Source organism: Phyllostomus discolor, chromosome 2 (genome assembly GCF_004126475.2).
Source record: "Phyllostomus discolor isolate MPI-MPIP mPhyDis1 chromosome 2, mPhyDis1.pri.v3, whole genome shotgun sequence".
In the NCBI taxonomy this organism is placed as follows: Eukaryota; Metazoa; Chordata; class Mammalia; order Chiroptera; family Phyllostomidae; genus Phyllostomus; species Phyllostomus discolor.
This window is the reverse complement of record NC_040904.2, coordinates 18,356,210-18,378,164: the sequence shown is the minus strand read 5'-3', so window position 1 is coordinate 18,378,164 and position 21,955 is coordinate 18,356,210. Positions and strand designations below refer to the sequence as shown.

Here is a 21,955-nt window from a genome sequence, read left to right as displayed (position 1 = left end):
ATGAGATTTTCATGGTTGTTGTAAAAATCAGACATCATTTATAAAATATGCCTACACATTGCCTGGCATATTCACGGCTGATTTTCAATGCATGTTTGTAGATTAGGTCATTACTATTATCATTTCCATTTTAAATGGACAATTGAAGCATTGTCCGTATTTTGTTACTTGCTACGTACACATTCACTTCCCGTCAAAGTCAAAACTTCAACTCAGTTAATCACAAGCTCTTCCCCACAGAATGTTACTATCTCCTATTGAGTTGATTAAACTCTGAAGCATTTTGACCATCTGGTCCGAGCCACAGGCAAAGTTTAGACTGATTCTCAATAAGTGGTACTTGATGAGTATATGACATATTCCTGACGGGTATGGACAGAAGGAGGGGAGAAGGGAACATTAATGAAAGCACTAACAAATCAGATCAATCATGGGTAGATCGGGAAGGAGGAAAGCACTGTATGCAGGGTGCTGAAGGAGATACTTGAGCCATAGAAAGTGATAATGAGAACGAGGGCAGGTTGTCCCCTGGAAACGGTGAGGGAGAGGTGAAGAGAATAGTATGTTCCCACAACAGCTGTTCCTCTCCTGTTTTTGTGACTAATAGTCTTGCCAGGATTTCTGCAGAAGCATCTACTGCAACCCCTTAACTCATATTCATTTAATTTGAATAATTCTAAGTGCTATGAATGCTTCCTTCAATTCTCTGTGGAACTCACAGGGAAGGAAAAGTTTAATGGTGGGGACAAAAATAACACTGCATATTGAGGGCTGGGCAAAAGCAGCTCTTCCTTGTTCACAAGTTCAGCCATGGCCCGTGAGGTCAGTGAAATATTGTGTTTTTGTTTGGTCTCTTGTTGTTGATTTTTTTTCTTTTTTTAAATTTGATCTTTATTATATTTTCCTCATTACCATTTAGTCCCTTTAAGTTGTTGTTGTTGATTTTTAATAATCATTCTAATTTTCTCTTCAAGGAATAGGAAAATTTCAAAATCAGCTACTCCTACTTGCTGACATTTTAGAGAATGTATTGGAATTTTACCTAATGAAACACTTAACTGTACTTTATATGTAGATGAGTAGGCAGTGTTAGTGTAATTGGCTAATTACTAACATAAGGAAGGAGGCAAAGGGAATCTAATAGTAAGCTTAACAGACTAGGGAATTCTTTTCTCTTGATGCTTCATTTTCACCAGCAACAGTAAAACTTTAATAAAGACACAAAGAGAACCCGAATGTTGTCAAGGCTAACTATTAAGTGTGTCAAGATAGGCAGTTTACATAGCATCTCTCCAATACAATGGAATCTTGGAAAATTCATTCCTTTAAAATACTTAAGAGGTACTTTTTGAAATGCATTTCAAATATACCTTTATATCAAATAAGTAACTAGTGAAATATACCTCTGATCCTTGACTTGATGAAAAATATCAGTTGCTCTGCATACAAATGACTGTAAGGAATCGACAGAAGCAACTGTCAGCCACTCTGCCTCTGCTGACACTATTTATTGTAATGGCGGTGTTGCTGCTGTGGAAACGTAGCATGTGCTTCTTAATGGAGGAACCAGAGACTCGTGAAATGTAATTCTGGATACCACAGTCATGCTGTGTTATTAGATTAAACCATTTCCACCCAGAGAAAGAGAGTTAAATTGCCTGTCTGGTACAGGGAACTCTATTCATTTACAGTTGTTAAACTCTTTCATTTTTCTTTTTTCTTGGAGCTGGTCTCTCAAAGATTTGTTCTCTGATTAATTTGTTACCATGCCCACAGGGCTCTGACATCCACGAGCTGTGTGTCAATGTGGACGCAGTCACTATGAGATGAAAAGGAGGAGAGCCCAGTTTCATCTGTGATGAGAGGGTTCAAATGAAAGATTTTTGATAAAACAAACATCAATATTACAGCGATGCAGAGCCATATAGCAGTATTACAGAAAACATTTGAGAAGCTTCACTTGTAATATAAAAATCTCTCACCAAAATCCATGCTCAGTTTATGAAAATTTGTATTTCTATTAACAGGCTATAGTGCCCAACCATGATGATAATATTTTTATTACATTTATGCCAATAAAGTCCAAATGCTCATTTTTTGTGCTTTAAATTGTATTTGTAATTGATAGCCGTATAGTCAGTGATAGCTCTAATAAATAGGCTATTAGTTTTAAAGGTAAAGAAATACAGAAATAAAATAGCCAAAAATACACTGATACAGAAGTAAATGAGTAAACTTAATGCCATTGGCTAAGGGTTTGAATATCAAATCACACTAATAATCTAAAAGGGAAGCAGTTCTGCTAGAACATGGCCATCAATTACAGAGAGGTAGGTAGGGACTATTCATTTCTACATGAAGAACTAAAGTTAAGTTATTTAGCTCTAGGTATAATGTGATGCTTATAAAACTTTACAAATTAAGTTTTACTTTACCTTTAGAAATGGAAAATGGCCTAGTAATGGCCAAATAGAACAAAACCTAAGAAATAGAATAGCTAAAACTATTGTTTGTCCTGTTTTTTTTTTTTTTTTTTTTTCCTGAATTACTTTGAACAGAATAGCCACAGGAACAAGTCAGGGAACTAAAATGCAGATTCAATTTTGTAGATACTGATACTACAGTATCTACAAAATTAAGTAGGTGTCCTGTCCTGAATCATCCTTGTTGTGCTGTAATTGGCATGATATTTGTAGGAAAAAAATTTACTTTTCAAAGAGTTCTCAGTGCAGCCCCTGCATTATTTGTGCTGCTGTCATGGGGCACCAATCTTAGCAGGACCAAACTTATAAAATAGAAGAATTCCTGAAGTTAGGGAAACAACTCACACTTCCCCAAATTAGGCACAATGGGGACCCCTAGAAACAAGGGAGGACACTGATCTTTTCTAGGGATTATTATTATTTTTTTCATTAAAATGCACAAGAAGAGCTAAAGAAAGGCTATGAGCCAGTCAGCCAAGGTTTCCTTTTATTTCTCCTTAAACAAATCAGTGATCTGCAACCAAGAAAGCTCTGCTCGTATAAGAATTTCACTGAACCTAATGCAAATGGCATTAGAATGAAATTGTTCAGAATGCATTTGATGGTAATTAACATTTTATGCTGCGCTAAATATTGCCCTGAAGTGAACCATTTAGAAACTGGAACAAATAGATTCTGGGAAAAAATTTGAAGTTTATATATTAAAATCAGATGGGTTACTCTACCATTATAATTTCCCTATTGTGAAAATTTGCAGAAATAGCTTACTTCCTTGACATTTAGGTATTATCTTTCTCTCTTTCTGACTGGAATAGATAAGAGGACTATATGGATTATATAGAACCATTTTTAAGTGGGAAATAATATACAACTTTATATGTATGATATTATATACAAAATTATCTCAAATTTTTATTTTAAATAATGAAATTATGCTCTTTTTTCAAATATCAAACCTTTGTTACTTCCACCTAGAAAATTTTTCTTCTGGATCACTTATTGTTGAATAGAACCTACTGCCAGAAGGATTGCAAAGAAAATCTATTGTTTTAAATGATTCCAATATCAAAATAGCAGGATATTGCTAATACTTGGTATCCAGAGGAACTGTTTATCAAACCAGCAGTGATTTTTATCATTATAATTTGTTTTTTTCCACGTGGAAATATTTTAAATAATAGAGAGGAAAGGTGTGGAGCACCTACACAATATAAATAAAGTGAGACAATAATTTTTAAACAATGCTACAAAGCCCAAATTATTGTGGTTGTATTATTTTCTAGAATCCCATCCCCATGATAATTTCCAAGTTTTGGTTCTTTTTTTTTTTTTAGACAATTTTCTTTTTTTTAAGATTTTATTTATTTATTTTTAGAGAGGGAATGGAGGGAGAAAGAGAGAGAGAGAGAAACATCAATGTGCGGTTGCTGGGGGCCGTGGCCTGCAACCCAGGCATGTGACCTGACTGGGAATCGAACCTGTGACACTTTGGTTCGCAGCCCGTGTTCAGTCTACTGAGTTATGACAGCCAGGGCTTCAAGCTTTGGTTCTTGTATCAAATTTTTGCTTGACAAAAATGTTTGTGTTATCAAGAGAAATAAATAGACAAAATTGACAGAGAGACAGAGATAATTAGTTTATATCTAGTAACATCTAATATTTATTCATAATCCATTTATATAATAGTAAGAATGAGTCAGGCACTCATGAACCAAAGTGAATTAGAATCAGAGTTTAGTGTAAAGAGTCTCACTTCTTGCCACAAGTTTTTGGTCAATATTATTGAATGAGAATGCATGGTATTTTCCTGCTTCTGTTTTAGTTTTATGAGTTTCATTCTGTTTCTTAATCTTAATTGTTTTTAAAACCTTCTCCAGTTCATACTCCCTTTTCCAAAATCCCCCATTACTTGTTTTTCTCATTTATTACTTTTAGGGGTACATAATTATATATTGCTTTTAATATTTATTTATATGAATTATATTTATTTATTTTGTCCATGCATCAATGGCTATGGCTACAGCTTACATCTTATGTGGTACTTTGTATATGGTAGATATTGATATAACTTTAATGAATGTTTAAAATATTGAAGACTTTATGTATAACCCCTCCAAGCATCTAAACATGTTAGTACCCATGACAGTAATGACAAGTTAGCCTTTTGGTGGGACGTAAGGGCACTTTCCATATGGCCTCATGAGACCAGTAAGTATGACAATGTAAATACTAAGTGCATCTTACCAGCAGCTCATTCATTACATGTTCTCAAACACCAGTCATTTATCTTTAGAGCTTTTGAGTTGTTACCACCACTTGTCTAAAAAGTCTGTTTTTAACTTCAAGATTAGAAAGCAGGGAGATATACAGTTTTGGAAGCAACACAAAACATGTGGATAGTTTCACCAAATTGATTTGCTGATGTGACCGTGGGAAGGAAATGGGAACTGGGGGAAAGTGCTGGTTGTTACAGCTCAGCTCTATGGGAGAAGGAAAACGTTCACAAGATTCGACAGAAGCAAAGCTGTGGAGCCAGGTCAGCTTCCAAACACCATACTCTGAAGACAAAAGAGAGGTTTTTACATTAAAACTGCACTACAGTGAAAATATCCTAATAAAGGGGCAATGCGTGTTTAATTTCATTTATCATTAATTTCTTTTGTCAAATCCTGTAGTCTGAATGTGATATGAAGTCATTATCTCTTTTGACGTGGATAAGATTACTGGTGATGTCCCTTTGCCTCTGAGATGTTGTGTTTTCAATTTGACTTAGAGCAAAGGTAGACATAGGCTTTATTTTCACTCTTTGAGGTAAAAGCCCCATCTGACACCAGGAACTGCAACACATCAGTCACCATTTCAGGACAAGTATCTTTGGTGTGACCTAGGTCTGTCTATTCAAAGTCCTGGCCCAGTCATTACTATTGAATTATTCTGGAAAGGGGCTTGGTGGGTTTCAGGCTTAACCAAACTTCCTTTGAGATCTTAACATCATTCCTTAAGAAGGCTTTGAAAATCATAAAGCTTCTTCCGAAAAGACTATAGGTCATGCCACATGTCACATGGAAAATGCAGTGTTAGCTTTGTATTCCAGTGAAAGCCAAATGAAAGTTAGAAACCTTCATTATTCTCAAAAATAAAAAGGTACTAAAATTATCATAAATATGATGTGTAACAATATAGTGAGTAACTTTGATTATAAGTTGATATATACAACATTTAATATTTTGCTGGCTTCCATTTTACTCATATTTTAAAGTCTTAGATTTTCAGTGAAAAATAATGGTTGAGGTAAAAAAATAAGCCAAAGAAAGAGACAGTTGAAAATATTAATGTCTTAGTCAGGGAAAAGACACATTAAGGTTACTTACTAGGAAGTTCTGGTGGAGGTGTTGGGACCAAAGTTGGTTCTGGATGAAGACTCGCATTGCAAATCCCATGTGTTAGGCCAATGTCATCCAATGCTATATCACTCAGGATCTTGTTTTTAAAAGCATTAAAGGAAACCTGTAATTCAGAGAGGCATATGAAATGATTCCACTCAAATATTCTCTGATCTGATTCTTCTTGTGGCTCAGTATTATCTGGAGAACCAATATTGCCATCTTCAAATACCCGAGAACAAGTTACTGCCGCCCAGGGCAACAGAGCTGGATCATGCTTCTCAAGCTTCTGCTGAGCCCACCCCCTTATTATGTGTTCACGCCAGCCTAAATTTTCAACAGTATCTTCCTTCTGAATTAGGCTTATTGCCACAGTCTGTCCCTGTCTATGCCTCTTTGTCACATGGGGCTAGCATATTCTATTGTACTGGGTCTTGCAGAGACAAAGTCTGGCAGGGAAGAGCAAACTTCTTCTAGATTGTTTCCCCAATATTAGACATCCAAGTACTTGTTTGCCTTCTCAGAGGATATAGGCCCTAAGATACGTTGATTAGATCATTTAAAATGGAGAAAGTATGTCAGGGGGACAATATGATCATTCAGGGCCAGCTGGTACTGGTTTTAGTTCACCCAGAAAGCTGGTGTGAGATACTGTATGAGGGTAACACCCAGAGGACACAGACCCAGACTTGGGAGAGAGACCCAGTGGTCATATGAAGCATATTTTTAGCCAGACTTTCCCAAATTTTCTCCTGTGTAAGAAAGAAAAGACAGAAACTGAATACTTATCTGTTTTATGCTATTTGCTATGTTAGTCCCATCATACATGATTTTATTTTTCCAACACTATAGAGTCATCTCTTCACTCATTTTTTGTTCATTTCTTTAACCTACTTCATGTCAGACACTATTTGAAATAAGGATTATTTTTCCCTTATTTAAGGGAAATAATAATAATAATTATTATTCCATTTAATAATAATTAAAGGGAATTTTTTCATTATGGGCAAGCTGAATTGCAAGGGAACGAACATGATTTGTTTAAGATTTCAGAACGAAGTGGCAAAACCAAGGTGAAAATGTTTGTAAAATTTGATGCTCTCACTCAGCTTGATGAGCTAACTTTGAAAAAATTGCTCCAGTTTTCTTACTTAAAAGAAATGTTCAGTGAGTTGAGCCAGACGTAGCCGCTGCCGCACTGATGTCCCTGCTTCTGCCACCCCTGTGCTCCCTTGAGGCTCCATTTCCTTTCCCCTCCTTAAATGATCAGAACACAGCCCAAGGTGGAAAAAAAATGCAGAATTGAAGGATAGAATTTGGAAAAAGAAAAAAGGAAAAAGACAAGAAAGGAAGATGGGAGAAATAGAGATGAGGGTCGTTGATTATTGGTCCCCTTATACAAAATCACAGGACAAAACCTTCTGATGACAACGTGCATCCAAAAATACATCTTCTGAAAGTTGGACTCTCTTGTCTGAAGTTACGCAATTAAAACATTGTTAACTTGGTCAAACTATTAGCCTTTATAACCCTACATTTTAATTGTAAACACCCTTAGGAAGAGAACCCATTAAGCTGTTATCTGAAAAATTAATTCAGCCTAATGCGAAATAAATGATTGGAGATATCTCAATGATACAGCTCATAGAATTTGCTTTTAAAGGGAATGAAGATTAAGTCTGAGTGGGGCAGGGTGGCTGGATAATGGTAGGTGTGGATGTTCTAACAGAAGTATATTCCCTAGAAAAGTGCAGGGCTGATCCTGACGGTATTTGTAAGAAGTTGAAAGTCCTAGTAAGGCAGGGGCATACTAGGACACAGTTAGCTTGTGCTAGAAAATTGCTGAAAAAAGCTGAAATATTCTACTAGGTTTCCACAGACTTTATGGCTCTTTATAAGTAATGCTATCTGAGGTAAATTATTCCTCAATAAGTGGTTTTTAATAAGTCCATAAATAAATAAAATTAGAAGCACTCAAAGATTAAAGAAAGAAGGTAGATTATGAAAGTAGAGAAAGTGACTTAGCTGTATTTAGAGAATAAATTATTTCAGCATATTAATGTAAATTATAATTGTATCACCATTTCTCAAATACAAGTAAATGATTATAAGACAAAATATTTTGCCAACCTTAAACTCCACTGTTTCATTTATTGTTACTTGTCCATAATTCCAGTTTTTTCCATAATTTCCTTCCTTTTGGAAAATTATCTTCTCCATGTTTTGGTCACTGCTGATATTAATGCTTAATTTGTAGACATTTTCCCCATACATGCAATACCTAGTTTGGAAAGAAGCAAAAGTGATTGGATTCCTAAAACACTAGAATTTTAGGATTCTTCTAAATCCTTTACTGTCTTTTTAAATATCCCCTTTCTCTTGGGTGAGGGTGTTGTTGGAAAAGGGGTGGGGAGTCTCCCAACATTTTACTTCTTTATCAGTTGGAAAAATAATGGCAAATTCATTAAAACTTGGGAAAACATTTAGTGAAGTTGAAGCCTTGCAACACGAGACAGGCAGTGTTACTCATGAAATCATATGCTACTGAACACATGTCTACACCGTACCAGAAACTAAGGCACACTGGTTCCAGAGTGGGCTTCAAAGGGAGGCTTAGGAGCTTTACCCTTTCTTGTCTACCTCCTGGTCCAGTTGGGGTGGAAATGTAATACCCTGTAAAAAACACCAAAAGGATTTACTTCAGTTAAATATTAGCATTTTCATTATGTGAGATATAAGCAGAAAAGAACAAATTTAAGGTGGAAATATAAGAAACTATACTAGGTAGAGTGAAAAGGGCATTAGACTGAAACCCAGGAGGCACTGTCTCTGGTGTAATGACTTGTTACTTAGGTTAAAAGTGCTTCTCAACTCTGGATCTCCCGACTTATAAAACAAGAGCCTTGAACTGGAGCTAAGAAAATATCAAACTCGGACTTTGTGCCTCCGGGTGATTGTTTCCTCATATTATCTCATCCAAATACCTTTCCCCCATTTATTAGATGTTTTAATTATTTCACTCTTTAGAGACAATCAGTCCATGAGGCTAATTAGTATACCACTGGAATAGCCTCTGATGCATGCAAGTATTTAAATATAGATTCAAAAACAAAGTTAAGAATTTCAAAGCCTGTCAGTTTTTTCATTCCATTGACTATACTGCATTTCTCTAAATAAGAAATTACCTAATTTTATGATGGTTTCATCTTCCATATTCCTTTGAATGATAACTAATCAGATTGCAAAGAAGCAGGTAGCAGGCTAATCCACATAAAAGCTTTCTAAATGCTCAAGCTAGTGAATAAAGTGTTCTCTGATCTGAAATTCATTATTCCAACAAGAGATTTGAGTCATTTGAAGTGTGGGAAGAGTCACTGGGATGAAAATACCTTGAACATTTTCTTAGAGGATTTCAATTTTTTTTAAAAATTCTGAGTTTGCAGCTCAAACATTATGACAGAAAATTGAATCATCATAACAACATATAAAGAATATAAAATATTAGATAATTCTAATTTTATTGGTGTTTGTTTGAAATCAAGTACGTTTTCTCTTGTGCTTTCCAACAGAATTTTTATAGCCAGTACTACCTAAAAAATGAAACATTTATTTATAACACAGAGTAAGGAGAAGACATAAAGAAAAATGCTAGTAGAACTACCAATAATCAGAGCATATTTAGATCAGTGAGGCAAAAATTGTTCAGAATAAATAAGTATTTTATAAAAGTGAAATCCTGGTCAACTATCTTAATAAATATATTCACTTTCTTTGAATTTAGATACAAAATATAAACTAGAAAGAAATATGTATTTAACATTTTATTATTAACACATTACTAATATTTTATATAATGCTATAATATTTCATGAGTACTTATTTTAGCTATATGGTTAGTGCTTAATTATTCAACTTATTAACAAAAGCAGCATAGATACAGAGGAGATATTCAAGAACTCACACTATAAATGCCCAATTGCAAATCCCTTTTGAGTTGACCTTACTTTTAGTTGCTGAGAAGATAGCTGAGGAGGAAATAAAACACCACTGAATACCAAAATTAAGTACCAAAAATGGCTAGCCAATTTAAAAATATTTCTAATTAGCTGAAATTATATAATAAACACACATTGTGTTTTTACTTATGTTTGGTCATGTTCATAGTCAATGTGTTATTATTTGACATATTTTTACTGAATTTTTTCCATTACCATTTAGCCCCCTTAAACCTTCCTCCGAATCACCACACTATTGTCCATGTCCATGAGTCCTTTCTCCTTTTTGCTCAATCCCTCCACCCTCTAACCTCCTCCCCTACTAGCTGTCATCTGTTCTCCATCTATGAGTCTGTGTCTGTTTTGTTTATTAGTTCAATTTGTTCATTAGATTCCACATATGAGTGAAATTGTATGGTATTTGTCTTTCTCTGACTGGTTTATTTCACTTAGTATAATGTTCTCCAGGTCCATCCATACTGTCTCAAAGGGCATTTTTTTTCTTTTTCTATGGCCAAGTAGTATTACATTGTGTAAATGTCCCATAGTTGTTTTATCCATTCACCTACTGATGGACACTTGGGCTGCTTCCATATCTTGGTGATTGTAAATAATGCTGCAATGAACTTTGGATTACTTATGTTCTTTTGAACTAGTGTTTTGGGTTCCTTCGGATATATTCTCAGAAGTGGGATCACTGAGTCAAAAGGCAGATCCATGTTTAATTTTGAGATATCTCCATACTGCTCTCCACAGTGACTACACAGGTCTGCATTCCCACCAACAGTGCAAAAGGTTCCCCTTTCTCCACATCTTCACCAACACTCACTGTTTGTTGATTTATTGATGATAGACATTCTGATAGGTATGGTTTTTATTTGCATTTATCTGATGATTAGTGATGTTGAGCATCTTTTCATATGTCTATTGGCCATCCGTAGGTCTTTAGAGAAGTGTCTATTCATGTCCTTTGCCCAATTTTTATTTGGGTTGTTTGTTTCTTTGGTGTTGAGTTTTGCACATTCTGTACAAATTTTGAATCTATTGTTTACTTATTAAACAGTAGTATCTTAGAAGCTTTTAGAGTGATTAAGGCATCATGATGTTATGAGTTTTGTCTTGTTTAGTACCTTATGAATTTCACATAAATAAATTTCAAAAAGTAGAATATAATAAAAATCATATAAGGTAGCATATTTTGGAATATAGTAAAATAATATATTGAATTAATATGTCTGTCATACCAGCTAAATTCTTTAGTTAAAAAATTATAAAATGAAAGAAATTCTTTATAAATTATGCATTTTAAAAATAAACAATTGTAGTTTACATAAAAATTCACATAGTCCAACTACCAATTGTCCCTAAATTTTCTCTACAACATTTTGCCTGTAGGGGTCACTTGACCTCTGTTTAACACAGGTCAAATGCAGCAGGAATCACTGCACTCCAAGGCAGTCTATTAATCAACATAATTAGAAAACTCTGTTCTTTTTAAATGGCAAACCGTTGTGTATCTATTGTTTCTTATTTTGCTTCCTGAACCCATTAAAGATAAGATGAATTTATGTCAGCTCTACAAATATTTAATGGCCACTATGATGCTTCTCCTAAGTCCATCCCTTTTGTCTTCAATCATTTTAATATGACACAATATCATTTTGCTTCTCCATTTGATCAACTCTCTGTTAGCTGTACTTCTATTTGGTTCTACTCAGAGTAGGGAAACCAGAAGTCCACATAGTATTTCTGTTGGAGTATCTCACCAGGTGCAAGAGTAGGAACATCATAATACTCAGATCTATGACTAAGTCAGACTGTCATGGCTGCTATGATTTCCAAATCTTTGCCCCAGTTCTCTAACTCTTCGGGAGAAGTTTTCATCACCTACGCCATTGCGTATAATGCCCTTCTGTGAAATCTAATTGGTTTCTTATTCAACATCTTTTACCATCTCTTTATATTTTATTAGACCAAGCACAAACTCACTCTGACATTTGAGTCTTTCTGTATTATGACTTCAATATCATTTTCTAGTCATAGTTCTAATAATTCATCTATTTACATGAAGTGCTTCTATAAAATTAGATTATTTTAATTTCTGAAGACCCACAAATTTTATAACTTTTTCTGTTTTCTTGTCCTTCCACTTTCTCTTCCAATTGTACTTCCCAAATCCTACTAATTTTTTAAGGTTGTTTAAATCAGATTACTATCTCCTTCAGAAAGCCTCTCTTTGTCCTCTTAATTAGATGTGACCACTTCCTTTGAATTCTCAGTTGCAAGTGTACTTCTCCGATGGCACTTAAAAGTTGTGTATATTTATATCCAAATGTGACTTTTTAAACTTATTAAAACTTAAGGAAAAAGAAAGACACTTGGTAAATTTTTGAATTCTGTGTATGTACTAGGTGAATGTTGCTTCATGTTACACTACTTAGATACATGTTACACTGATTGACTTGCTTTTTTATTTTTAAATTTACTGAAATACTACACACAAAAATGATTGCCCCGACTGGTGTGGTTCAGTGGGTTGGGTGTCATCCCTCAAACAGAAAGGTCACTGGTTTGATTCCAGGTCAGGGTACTGCCTGGGTGGCCTGCCAGGTCCCCTATTAGGGGTGTGCAAGAGATAACCAATAGATTTTTATCTTGTACATCAATATTTCTCTCCCTCTCTTCGTCTCTCCCTGCCTCTCTCTCTAAAATAATAAATAAATAAATAAATGAACAAACAAAATCTTTAAAAATAATAATTAGATATTTTTCATTGCCACGTGGAAAATTTCTCTCCTTACATGTCAATTTCTTTTAAAATCCTTCCACTTTCTTGAATATCTTCAGAGCTCTTGGAGATAACCTCAGAGTCAGTTTGAAATCCAGAAAATTGAATATATTTTGTTAAACACACGATGAGCCTTCTTCTTTAGCTGTTAAGTTTTTCTTACAACTTCCTTTTCTCTTTTCTGCTTATTTCTCTATAAAGCGATGCTAACCTGCCCCCACTTAGGATCCCAATTAAAGAGAAAAAGTGCTGGATATGTTCTGATGGTGCTGTAGAGACAGCAGTAACTGGGGAGAGTAGAACTTTCTGGAAACTTGGAGACCACACTTAAGAAGAAAATAGACTGATATCATTCACTTTGTAAGTTGTGATTTATATATATATCATATATATAACATATATATGATATATATATAACATATATATGATATATATATATAAGTTTTAGATTGGAGAATGATCCAAATTTAGATTCTATCAATATTAGAAAGTAATATTATTTTCTAAAATTCAACATCACAGTAAACATAAGCAAATAAAGACAATTACTTTGAAAACACTAGAGTTATACTTATTTTATAAAAAGTTTATGTGCTAAATGAAATGTAGATATCTAAATAACTTCATATATTTTCGAAAGTAGAACAAAATAATTCTTTTCCCCCAGCACACTACCGAGAAGAGTACCACAGTCAGTTTATGTCTGTTGAATACTTGTGACATGAAAAGAAAATCATTATAATACCAAAATTTACATAGCACATTTCATGTGCCAGGCATTTCTCTATTTTAAAAATATAATCTGTTTAATGTTCATAACATGCGCCCAAAGTCACGTACTGTTATCATCAACCCCACTGCCCAGATGAGGGAGCCGAGGTGCAGATAGAAAACAGATAACATGTTGAAATGGCAGAGCTGAGATTTAAACCTAGCTGACTTCAGGGTCCCTAGTTTAATGATCCTTACTACTACACTCTGCTAACCACCAAGCATTTGAAACAACTATGATTTCACTGAGAAAGGGCAACTAAGAAGCTCTTTCTTTGGTCTGTCTAGCCCTTGGTCTGTGTAGGGACCTCTACACTTCTAAAGTTTTCACATTACTAATCTCATTTTCCCTGAAAGTTCTGAACAAACGGGCCACTTCTGAATGCCGGAGATGCTGCCAGAATCTCCACCAATTCACTTTGCTTCTAAGAGCTACGATGGACTGTGTAGAAATTTGGGAGCTGATGCTGCAGCAGGAGAGAGAGCTTTAGAAGAACTCAAAAAGTCAAAGGGCTTAGATGTTCTTCCCTAAAGCAATGTTAATTCAAAGTTTGTCTATTTCATTCAGACTTTCCTGTCATTTAAAGTGAAGGCAAAGAACAAAAACCCCTGCATGGAGAGGAACGCACAGCAGGAGAGATTTAATTCTCTTCCATTTCAGAGGTAGGATGTTCTGACATAAAAAAAAAAAGCAGGTTGGAAGACAAGTGCCCCTGGCAGGGAATGACTGGTAGGTCATAAAATCTCTGGTATGAGAGATGGAGAAGACCTATTAAGCCCTATCAACCATTCTCATTATTCTGCTGCCTCTGGTGGGCTCTGAACTGCTCTGGCTGGTCTCACTTTAAATAACTCCTGCTACATGACTACCGGAGACTTCATTTCTGACCCAACTGTTTAAAACCTCTCCCTGACATTCAACCTGCTTCCTTTGGTCAGTTTCATCTTATTTCTTTAGTTATTAAATCTGTTGGCAAGCTGAAACCATTTCTCTCCTTTAATGCACTTCTATTCTTCAAATATCAGTGAAATTATTTCATCTTTTATTCTGATGACATAAAAGTAGAAAAATGATAATTTGAACATCAAAGATTTCAAGTACATAAAAGGTATCTGTCATTGTGAATAGCTATGAATGCTTTCTGCACTTTCCGCTAACTACTCTTGTTCAAGTGCACTAGACACTATATTTTATTACAGTAAAGAAAAAAAGTGGTTAAATTATTTGACTGTTTTAGGTCAATCTTCTCTACAGTCAGGGTGATTATCATTTTGGAGTCAGCCTTCATTTTGTAGATTACAAATTTATCCATGGAGGATCAGGTCCTGAGAAATAACTTATTCAAAAAAGATGAATTAAGAATGTGAATGTCACAATTTTTAATACTAAATATATTTGGTTTAATGAGACTGGCCATCTATGCAGACTACATTTTTTTTTGTTGTTGTCATAGGTCCACACTGGTAGCTCATCTAGCAGGATCCTATTAACTTTCAGACTTTATACAGAATCCGACATTCTTCTCACCATATCTGCTCCCACTAGTCTGACTATCCCGTGCTCTCAATAGCCTTCCCCTAGTCTCTATGACAATATTCTTGCCCTGCCACAAACTGTTCTACCAGTCAATGAATCTTATCACTCCTATGCTCACGGACCTTCCATACCTCCTCATTTCACTGAGAAAAAAAGGCTGACCCCAGAGGAGACCCATTATTACCTGGACTGTACTGGCTCTATTTATGTTACTCTAGCCACACTGGCTGGCCTCCTGGCTCTTCTTCAAACAGGCCAGGTGTGGTCTTTTTAGAGCCTTTGCCCCACTTTGTTCTCTCTCTTTGCAATCATCTATCAATATATTTCTAATTCTTTCAATTCCTTACGGTTTTGATTCAAATGTCACACTTTCATGAGCCCTAATCTGACCACTCTATTCTAATTTGCAGTAGCACCCGCACGCCTGCCTTCCCTGTTGCCCTTACCATATTTTTCTGGAGCACTTCTTCACCTTTAACACACCCCCCAAATGTAATCACTGGTCATGCAAATGGCTTGTTTTGTGTTTTTCTTTGCTACTAAAATGTGTTTTATGATGGCAGAAAATCTGATTTATTTTGTTCACAGATATATTTCGACTGCCTGAATAGGGCCTGGTACTCAAAAAACTTCGTGAATACATGAGTGGAAGGAAAACTTGAATGGGGCTTGTAATGATGAGTATAGAAATAGATTAAAAGTAATCTATTAAGAAATTTTTTGATCAAGTTGAAGTATTGTGAGGTACTGTATTGTGTTATTCTAGGTATGCCATTGTTTAAAGAATATGGGTTAGTCAGATATATTTCTATCTTGAAAAAATTAACTCTTTAATGTTTTCTTACTAGATGTAATTAACATTTGACATTAAATCAGCCATTTACTTTTCAAGTTATAAAAAGGAGAATATTGGTCTCTATACAATAGGTGGCTATTAATAATAAATTACAATGCACACATGCATAGATTTTTTTATGTTGTAAGCAATTTCATTCCACCAATAACTACTAATTCAGAAATAACTTACTGAGCCAAAGTTGTACATTCATTCATATACTCAAAAATGATTTTATATATGTATTAATTAGATTTAGGCACTGAAAATGTATTAAGCATTCAGAGGTTTAAAAAGACAATGTTCTTGCTCCTGAAATGAACACTATGATGAAAAGAAATGAGTACGAAAGCAAATATAATGCCATGTAATAAGAAAAAATAAAAAAAGATGCTTATACTACTTAATGGAAAGGAGGATTTTAACATGTAGGTTCTGGACAGACTTCTTAGAAGTGGTGATATATGTATGAGCTCCATCCTCAATGCCTCGAATCATGTGTGGTTACAGGAAGATTTTCATATGTGCTTTTTGAATTGAATATACTCTGGTCAGTAATGTACTAAGAAAATTATCTAAATGCACATATTTATATTCTATCCTTTCTGTAATTGTCTTTACTTTGTAAGGTCTACATTACCTCTCAATATGTAACTTTTACTCACTGATTATACTTGGTATCATGAATGCAAGCTTCCTTGGTTTTCATGAGTGGTCTTTCTATCATGACTTCCTTATCACATGATAATTCCCCATGATTTCTGGTCTAATCAGTCAAATGTGGTCTCCAGTGTTAATATTTCCACTGAAAATCAAAATCTTATATCCCATTCACATAAAAAAAAGGTACTTACATACCACAACACTTCTTTTGGGGCTATGTTTTAGAGTGACCCCTTCCCTAGTTTTTCTGCTGTGGACTGAATGGTTGTATTCCACCATATTTATGTGTTGAAACCCTCATACCCAATATGATGCTATTTGGGGATGGGCCTTTGAGAGCTAATTAGGTCTTGAGGTTGGAGCCCTCATGGTGGGATTAGTGACCTTATTGGAAGAGACAATTGTTAGGGTCAATCAATCTGTGGCATTCCATTATGACAACATGAGAGGACTAAAATAGCTTCTCAGAAGTAAACCAGTCTTCACTTCAAGATGTCATGACTTTGTTTACTGAAAATTCTAAGGAATTCTGAAAAGCTATTAGAGCTAATAACAAGTTCAACAAGTCTACAGGGAACACGATAAACATAAAAATGAATTATATTTCTATACACTAACAATGAATAATAAGAAAAATAAATTAAGGCAAAGTAGAGCAAAGTTCAGAAAAGTTAATTACCTCACACAAGTCCACTTAACTAACAATAAGTGCCGAATAAATCTAGGGTGACAACCCAAGTCTCGTTGTCTCTAATGGCCTCTATGTACTTCCCAACATCTTGTGCGCATATGAGGTAAAGAACATGTATTTTGAAATAGTCACTTTCACTTGCTTATATATTTGATAATTATTTTCATTTAAATGCATTTATTATCCCATGATTAGAAAAGAAAATATGAAAAGACTGGTTTTGAGTTTTAAATGGATGTGCTGGTTTGTGAATTAAATATGAATTATACCTGAAACATTGCCAAAAGTGTGGTCAAAATCTGGTCCAGTAAAAGGAGGAAAACTGTTTCCCTGAATTCTTTCCCAATCATTATCATCGTTTAGATCCTGGATCCAAAAGCAAAAGCCATCTTCAAAATCACAGTTAATTTTCTCATAATCTGTGAATTTAAAAAAAAACAATTTAGATTTAGTCCACTTGTCACTAGTTGTAGTAGATTTCACTGAAAATAATCTACCCTTATAGAGTTTATAATTTAATGACACACACAAAATCTTTGTTTTTAATTTTTAACTCTGTTTCATTCCATTTAGTTAAAACAAGCAAGCAAACCAGATTTCTGTTGTCAACTGTGTTAGAATAATACCCCATTAAAACTTGAACAAAAACAAGCTCTTGGCCTCTCATTTTTACATTTTACCTCCATTGGCTTACCTACATAATTTTGCCCTAGTCACAGAATTAGTTTATGTTAATTTTAAAAATTTAGTTTGACTAAGGCCTTATTATATGAAATGTTAAAGGCATTTATCCAAGAAAAAGAAGAAGATCAAAACTATGAACAGTAAAATAAGAAGAAACTCACAATTATCAACAACTAAATCTAGAAAACAAAAACAAACTAAGCAAACAACCAGAACTGGAACAGAATCATAGATATGGAGATCATTTGGAGGGTTGTCAGTTGGGAGGGGAAAGTGGGAGAATGGGGTAAAATTATAGGGATTTAGAAGCATAATTGGGTAGGTACAAAATAGACAGGGGAATGTTAAGAACAGTACAGGCAATGGAGAAACCAAGAACTTAACACATGTCCCATGGACATGAAGTAGGGGAAGGATCACTGGAGGGAAAGGAGGGTAGTAAGGAGGGCAGAAGGAGGCAAAGGGGGAAAATTTGAGACAGCTATAATAGAATAATCAATAAAATATACTTAAAACTTTACTTTGAATTCTTGTGGTGTATAAAATTTAATTATTATATTGATTTATATTTTTTTCTCAAGTTGGTTATTTGATTCTTTTGAAGAACACAAATTATTTTCTAATCTCTAGTTTATTTCCAAGTAGTAAGAAGAGAGAAATATATATAAGAGATACTCATTAAAGAATTAAAACAGATTACAAACTTGTTCTAAAAGTTTAGGTTATGCTACTTTTAAAATTTTGTTACTATATTAAAAAATCTGAAGATTCAAAGGCTAAAGAATAAACAATACTTACTATTAAGTTCCCTGCTGTTAAATACAGTGTATGTTGCATGGAAGCCAATAAAATCACTTTCATCTGATTCTATAAGAAATGTGACAGTAACTTCGTTGGAAAAAATTCTAATTGTGCCAGGATTGGTTTCCGAGAGAGAAGCTACAAAAGAAAATGAATATACATATGTATCTGTTCATCCATTTATTGATCAATCCATCCATCCATCCATCAATCCATTCACCCATCCATCCATACATTCAACTATTGTTCTATGTATTGATGTATCAATCTAAGACCATCAGGTAACTGAAAACATTAGTCATATGCTTAATTTATTTTAATTGAAATGACTCTTCTAAGCACTAGAAAATCAAATTATTATATATATCTATGGCTTGAAAAAACTGTATTTTTATTTTTAATTATTAGCTACATACACCATGTACACATAAATATGCGCATTCTTTACTGGGAAAGTTTCTCTGAGAGAACATACAAGTTAAGCTGTTAGAAAACTAAAAGTTAGTTTGGCACTGTCAGGTATTTATCATGCTATGCTAACAGGTACTAAACTCAGTCACAGTAACAGAAACAAGAGTATTTCTTTGGTTCTCTATCCACATAAATATAGGATCTCAAGACAAGACTTTGTGACTTAAGGATTTTTCTACTTTGTATTGATTTTTAATATTGATTATCTTATTTCTATTTCACATTGGTTTTATCATTTTTCGGTCTTGACTCCAGTGTACTTAAGGAATATTTTTTCAGACTTTCGATTCTCAAGGGTTAAAATAGTGCTTAGGATATGAAAAGCACTCATGTAATGATTTGCAAAAATTATTGTTACTTTAAATTTGCTTTTATACAAATTTATGGTTTAGCACATATCTTCTCAAAAGGGATTTTATTGCCTCTCAGGGAGTAAAAAGTGGTTCTAAGGGGGAGAAACTTAATTTTTAAACATATGAAGCCAAGACTTACATATAGTATGTAACATATATACAAAATATCTAAAATATTAAAATTTACTGGGAAAACAATTAGGTGAAAAAGGTCTAAAGACACTCCTTAATGGGAGTGATACTCATAAAAGGGATAAGACACATTGGTTTAGCATTTTAGCTTGATAATCTGAACTGGGCATTAGATTTAAGTTTCGGAAAAGTACCACACATGCAGGTTGGAGACAAAGCCCCAATGTTATTTATTGAGTTCCAAAGAAAGATCTTCTTATGAACTATTGAAAATTCTGTGCTTATCACATAGAAGTTAACAAGAAAAAGCGATACATGAATGATTATTTCAACAAAATCTAAAAGAAAGAATATTATAAACGAGTGTCAATTCACATCTTACTCTTTTCCTCAAAAAGCGTTGCATGTCATTCTTCCAGTATTTTCTCACAAAGAACTACACTGGTTACTCAGCCTCCCCCGCCCCCCCCCCCCCAGCATATATAACTGTATAACACACGTAATTCTCATGTTGAAAATCTTTGCAGTGCATATATGTGTCTAGTTGTTTAAAGGAATGTGAATATTTGAGAAACTTTGCTTCAGAACCATCTACCTCTCTCTTGCTTTCTTTCCCATAACCATGGAATTGTTTCCAACAATGGCTCTGGTTGGATCAGAATGTGGCTGCTGATTCAGCTGCACCTTTGGTGGTTGTACTTGGCAGGAACTTGCATTTTCTAATGGTATTGCACTAGTTCAGATAGTCCAGGGTTTTATGTCTTAGGCCTGTTACCAGGCTTCAGAGATACACACAAACTCCTGGAAATGTGTAGAATGTTTGTGCCTGCAGAGACTTTGTAAACGTTCACCAGGTCGTTCAAGTCTCTGACTGGAGGGAGTCTCAGAACTGCGGATCCAGTGGAAGGCATGCATCTGGTGCATCCAGGAAGATGGCAGAAGGTGGTGGTTAGGAGGAGGCACTCCAGAGTCAGCCTGCCATTTAGTCCTGACTCCGTATCTTACTAGACTTCTCTGTATGTCTGTTTCTTATATTATAATATAATAACATTGCCCTTAAAGATTTGTGATAAAAAGTAAATAAGTAACTTCTATATGGTCCAGTAATTGGCTCATAGTAAATGCTCAATGAATGCTGTCATTTCTCCTTCTCCCCAACTGGGTTGTAAACCTTGAAAATGCAGAAATTATACCTAATGTTTTCTGTGCCTTTGCTGTTCTCCAAGAGCACTGGATACTTTTAAGCAATATTTGGGATCCAGATTACTATATGAATAACTAGAGGAATAGAAGAGTCAGGGTAGGAGTTGAAAGAAAAGCATTCCTAATAATTTTTGAAGGCCCACGTTCTCTATAACAGATACAACACAGCTTTAGGAAATAATTCTTAAAAAAATCCATTGACATCTATTAAAAATACGCCAAGACTTCTATGGGTATTAATTTACATACATTTGCCAAGCAGTCACATGTAGATGTGAATTAACTCATCAGTTTTCTAACAGCAAAGGCTCTGGCCAGGGGGTTTTGTGAAAGGGGAACACAGGGAAGCTGGGTCAGGATGCAAGGAAATCGTAAAAAAGGCAGTGGACAGGGAAGACATACTTTCTACAGAAGATGATTCCCAAGATCTACCTCAAAACTGTTACAAATTCTTTCCAATTTATAGAAGAAAACATTATGTCATTATGATCTCCATGTGTTATAAATATTTTATTTAGCCTTCATTATTAATGTGGTTTGGTGCTGAGTGCTGGTGGCAAGAAGAAAGAACCAGCCTCCTGACGTCCAGAATGGAAATGTCCAGACTGGTGAATTACAGAAAAAGAACTTGGGAACTAACCTAAATGGGAGAAATGCCATGGGGGCAATGAGGAGCTCTGAGAGGAAGTAACCTTTGGTTTATCCGGGCACTATGGGGAGTCTTCAAGAGTCTCTGGGAAGGTCAATATTTTAAACCAGTTCTTATTTAGCTTTTCCATATAGATAATCCTATCGACAGGAGTGAGTGAATGGGTACTTCTAAGTGAACACAAAAATGTTCTAACAAAAGCACAAAGCTTATCAAAATGCTTGACTTTGAAAAATATTTGCATACATTACTTAATTCCATAGCCACAATATGATTATTTTCATTGAAGGGTAAGTTGACAATTAGAAAAGTCCCCTATGTTTATTATACATTTAGCTATATGTATGCACACTTATGTGTGCTTCACTATTAAAAGCATGGCCTTGAATTGTTAAGCAACAATATTAGGGATATATTGTCAGTAGTCATTTGGGAATGGAACAACAGCTAAGCACTTGGGATATAAAGAAGAGTGTAATTATGACATATTCAGAAACACATTTTCTTGGCTTGGCA

General features: G+C 34.6%; 1 protein-coding gene across 1 annotated transcript in view; it reads right to left on the bottom strand.

Annotated features, from left to right (window-relative positions):
- The window catches only part of TMPRSS15 (transmembrane serine protease 15), a 115,654-nt gene that overhangs the window by 54,468 nt on the left and 39,231 nt on the right, over positions 1-21,955 (bottom strand). The window contains exons 9-13 of the mRNA XM_028505196.2: positions 18,629-18,769; positions 17,416-17,565; positions 8,434-8,539; positions 7,997-8,147; positions 5,855-5,990 (exon numbers count right to left, since the gene is read on the bottom strand). Coding sequence (XP_028360997.1) covers positions 5,855-5,990; positions 7,997-8,147; positions 8,434-8,539; positions 17,416-17,565; positions 18,629-18,769 — 684 coding nt within the window. The remainder of the gene's footprint in view (positions 1-5,854; positions 5,991-7,996; positions 8,148-8,433; positions 8,540-17,415; positions 17,566-18,628; positions 18,770-21,955) is intronic.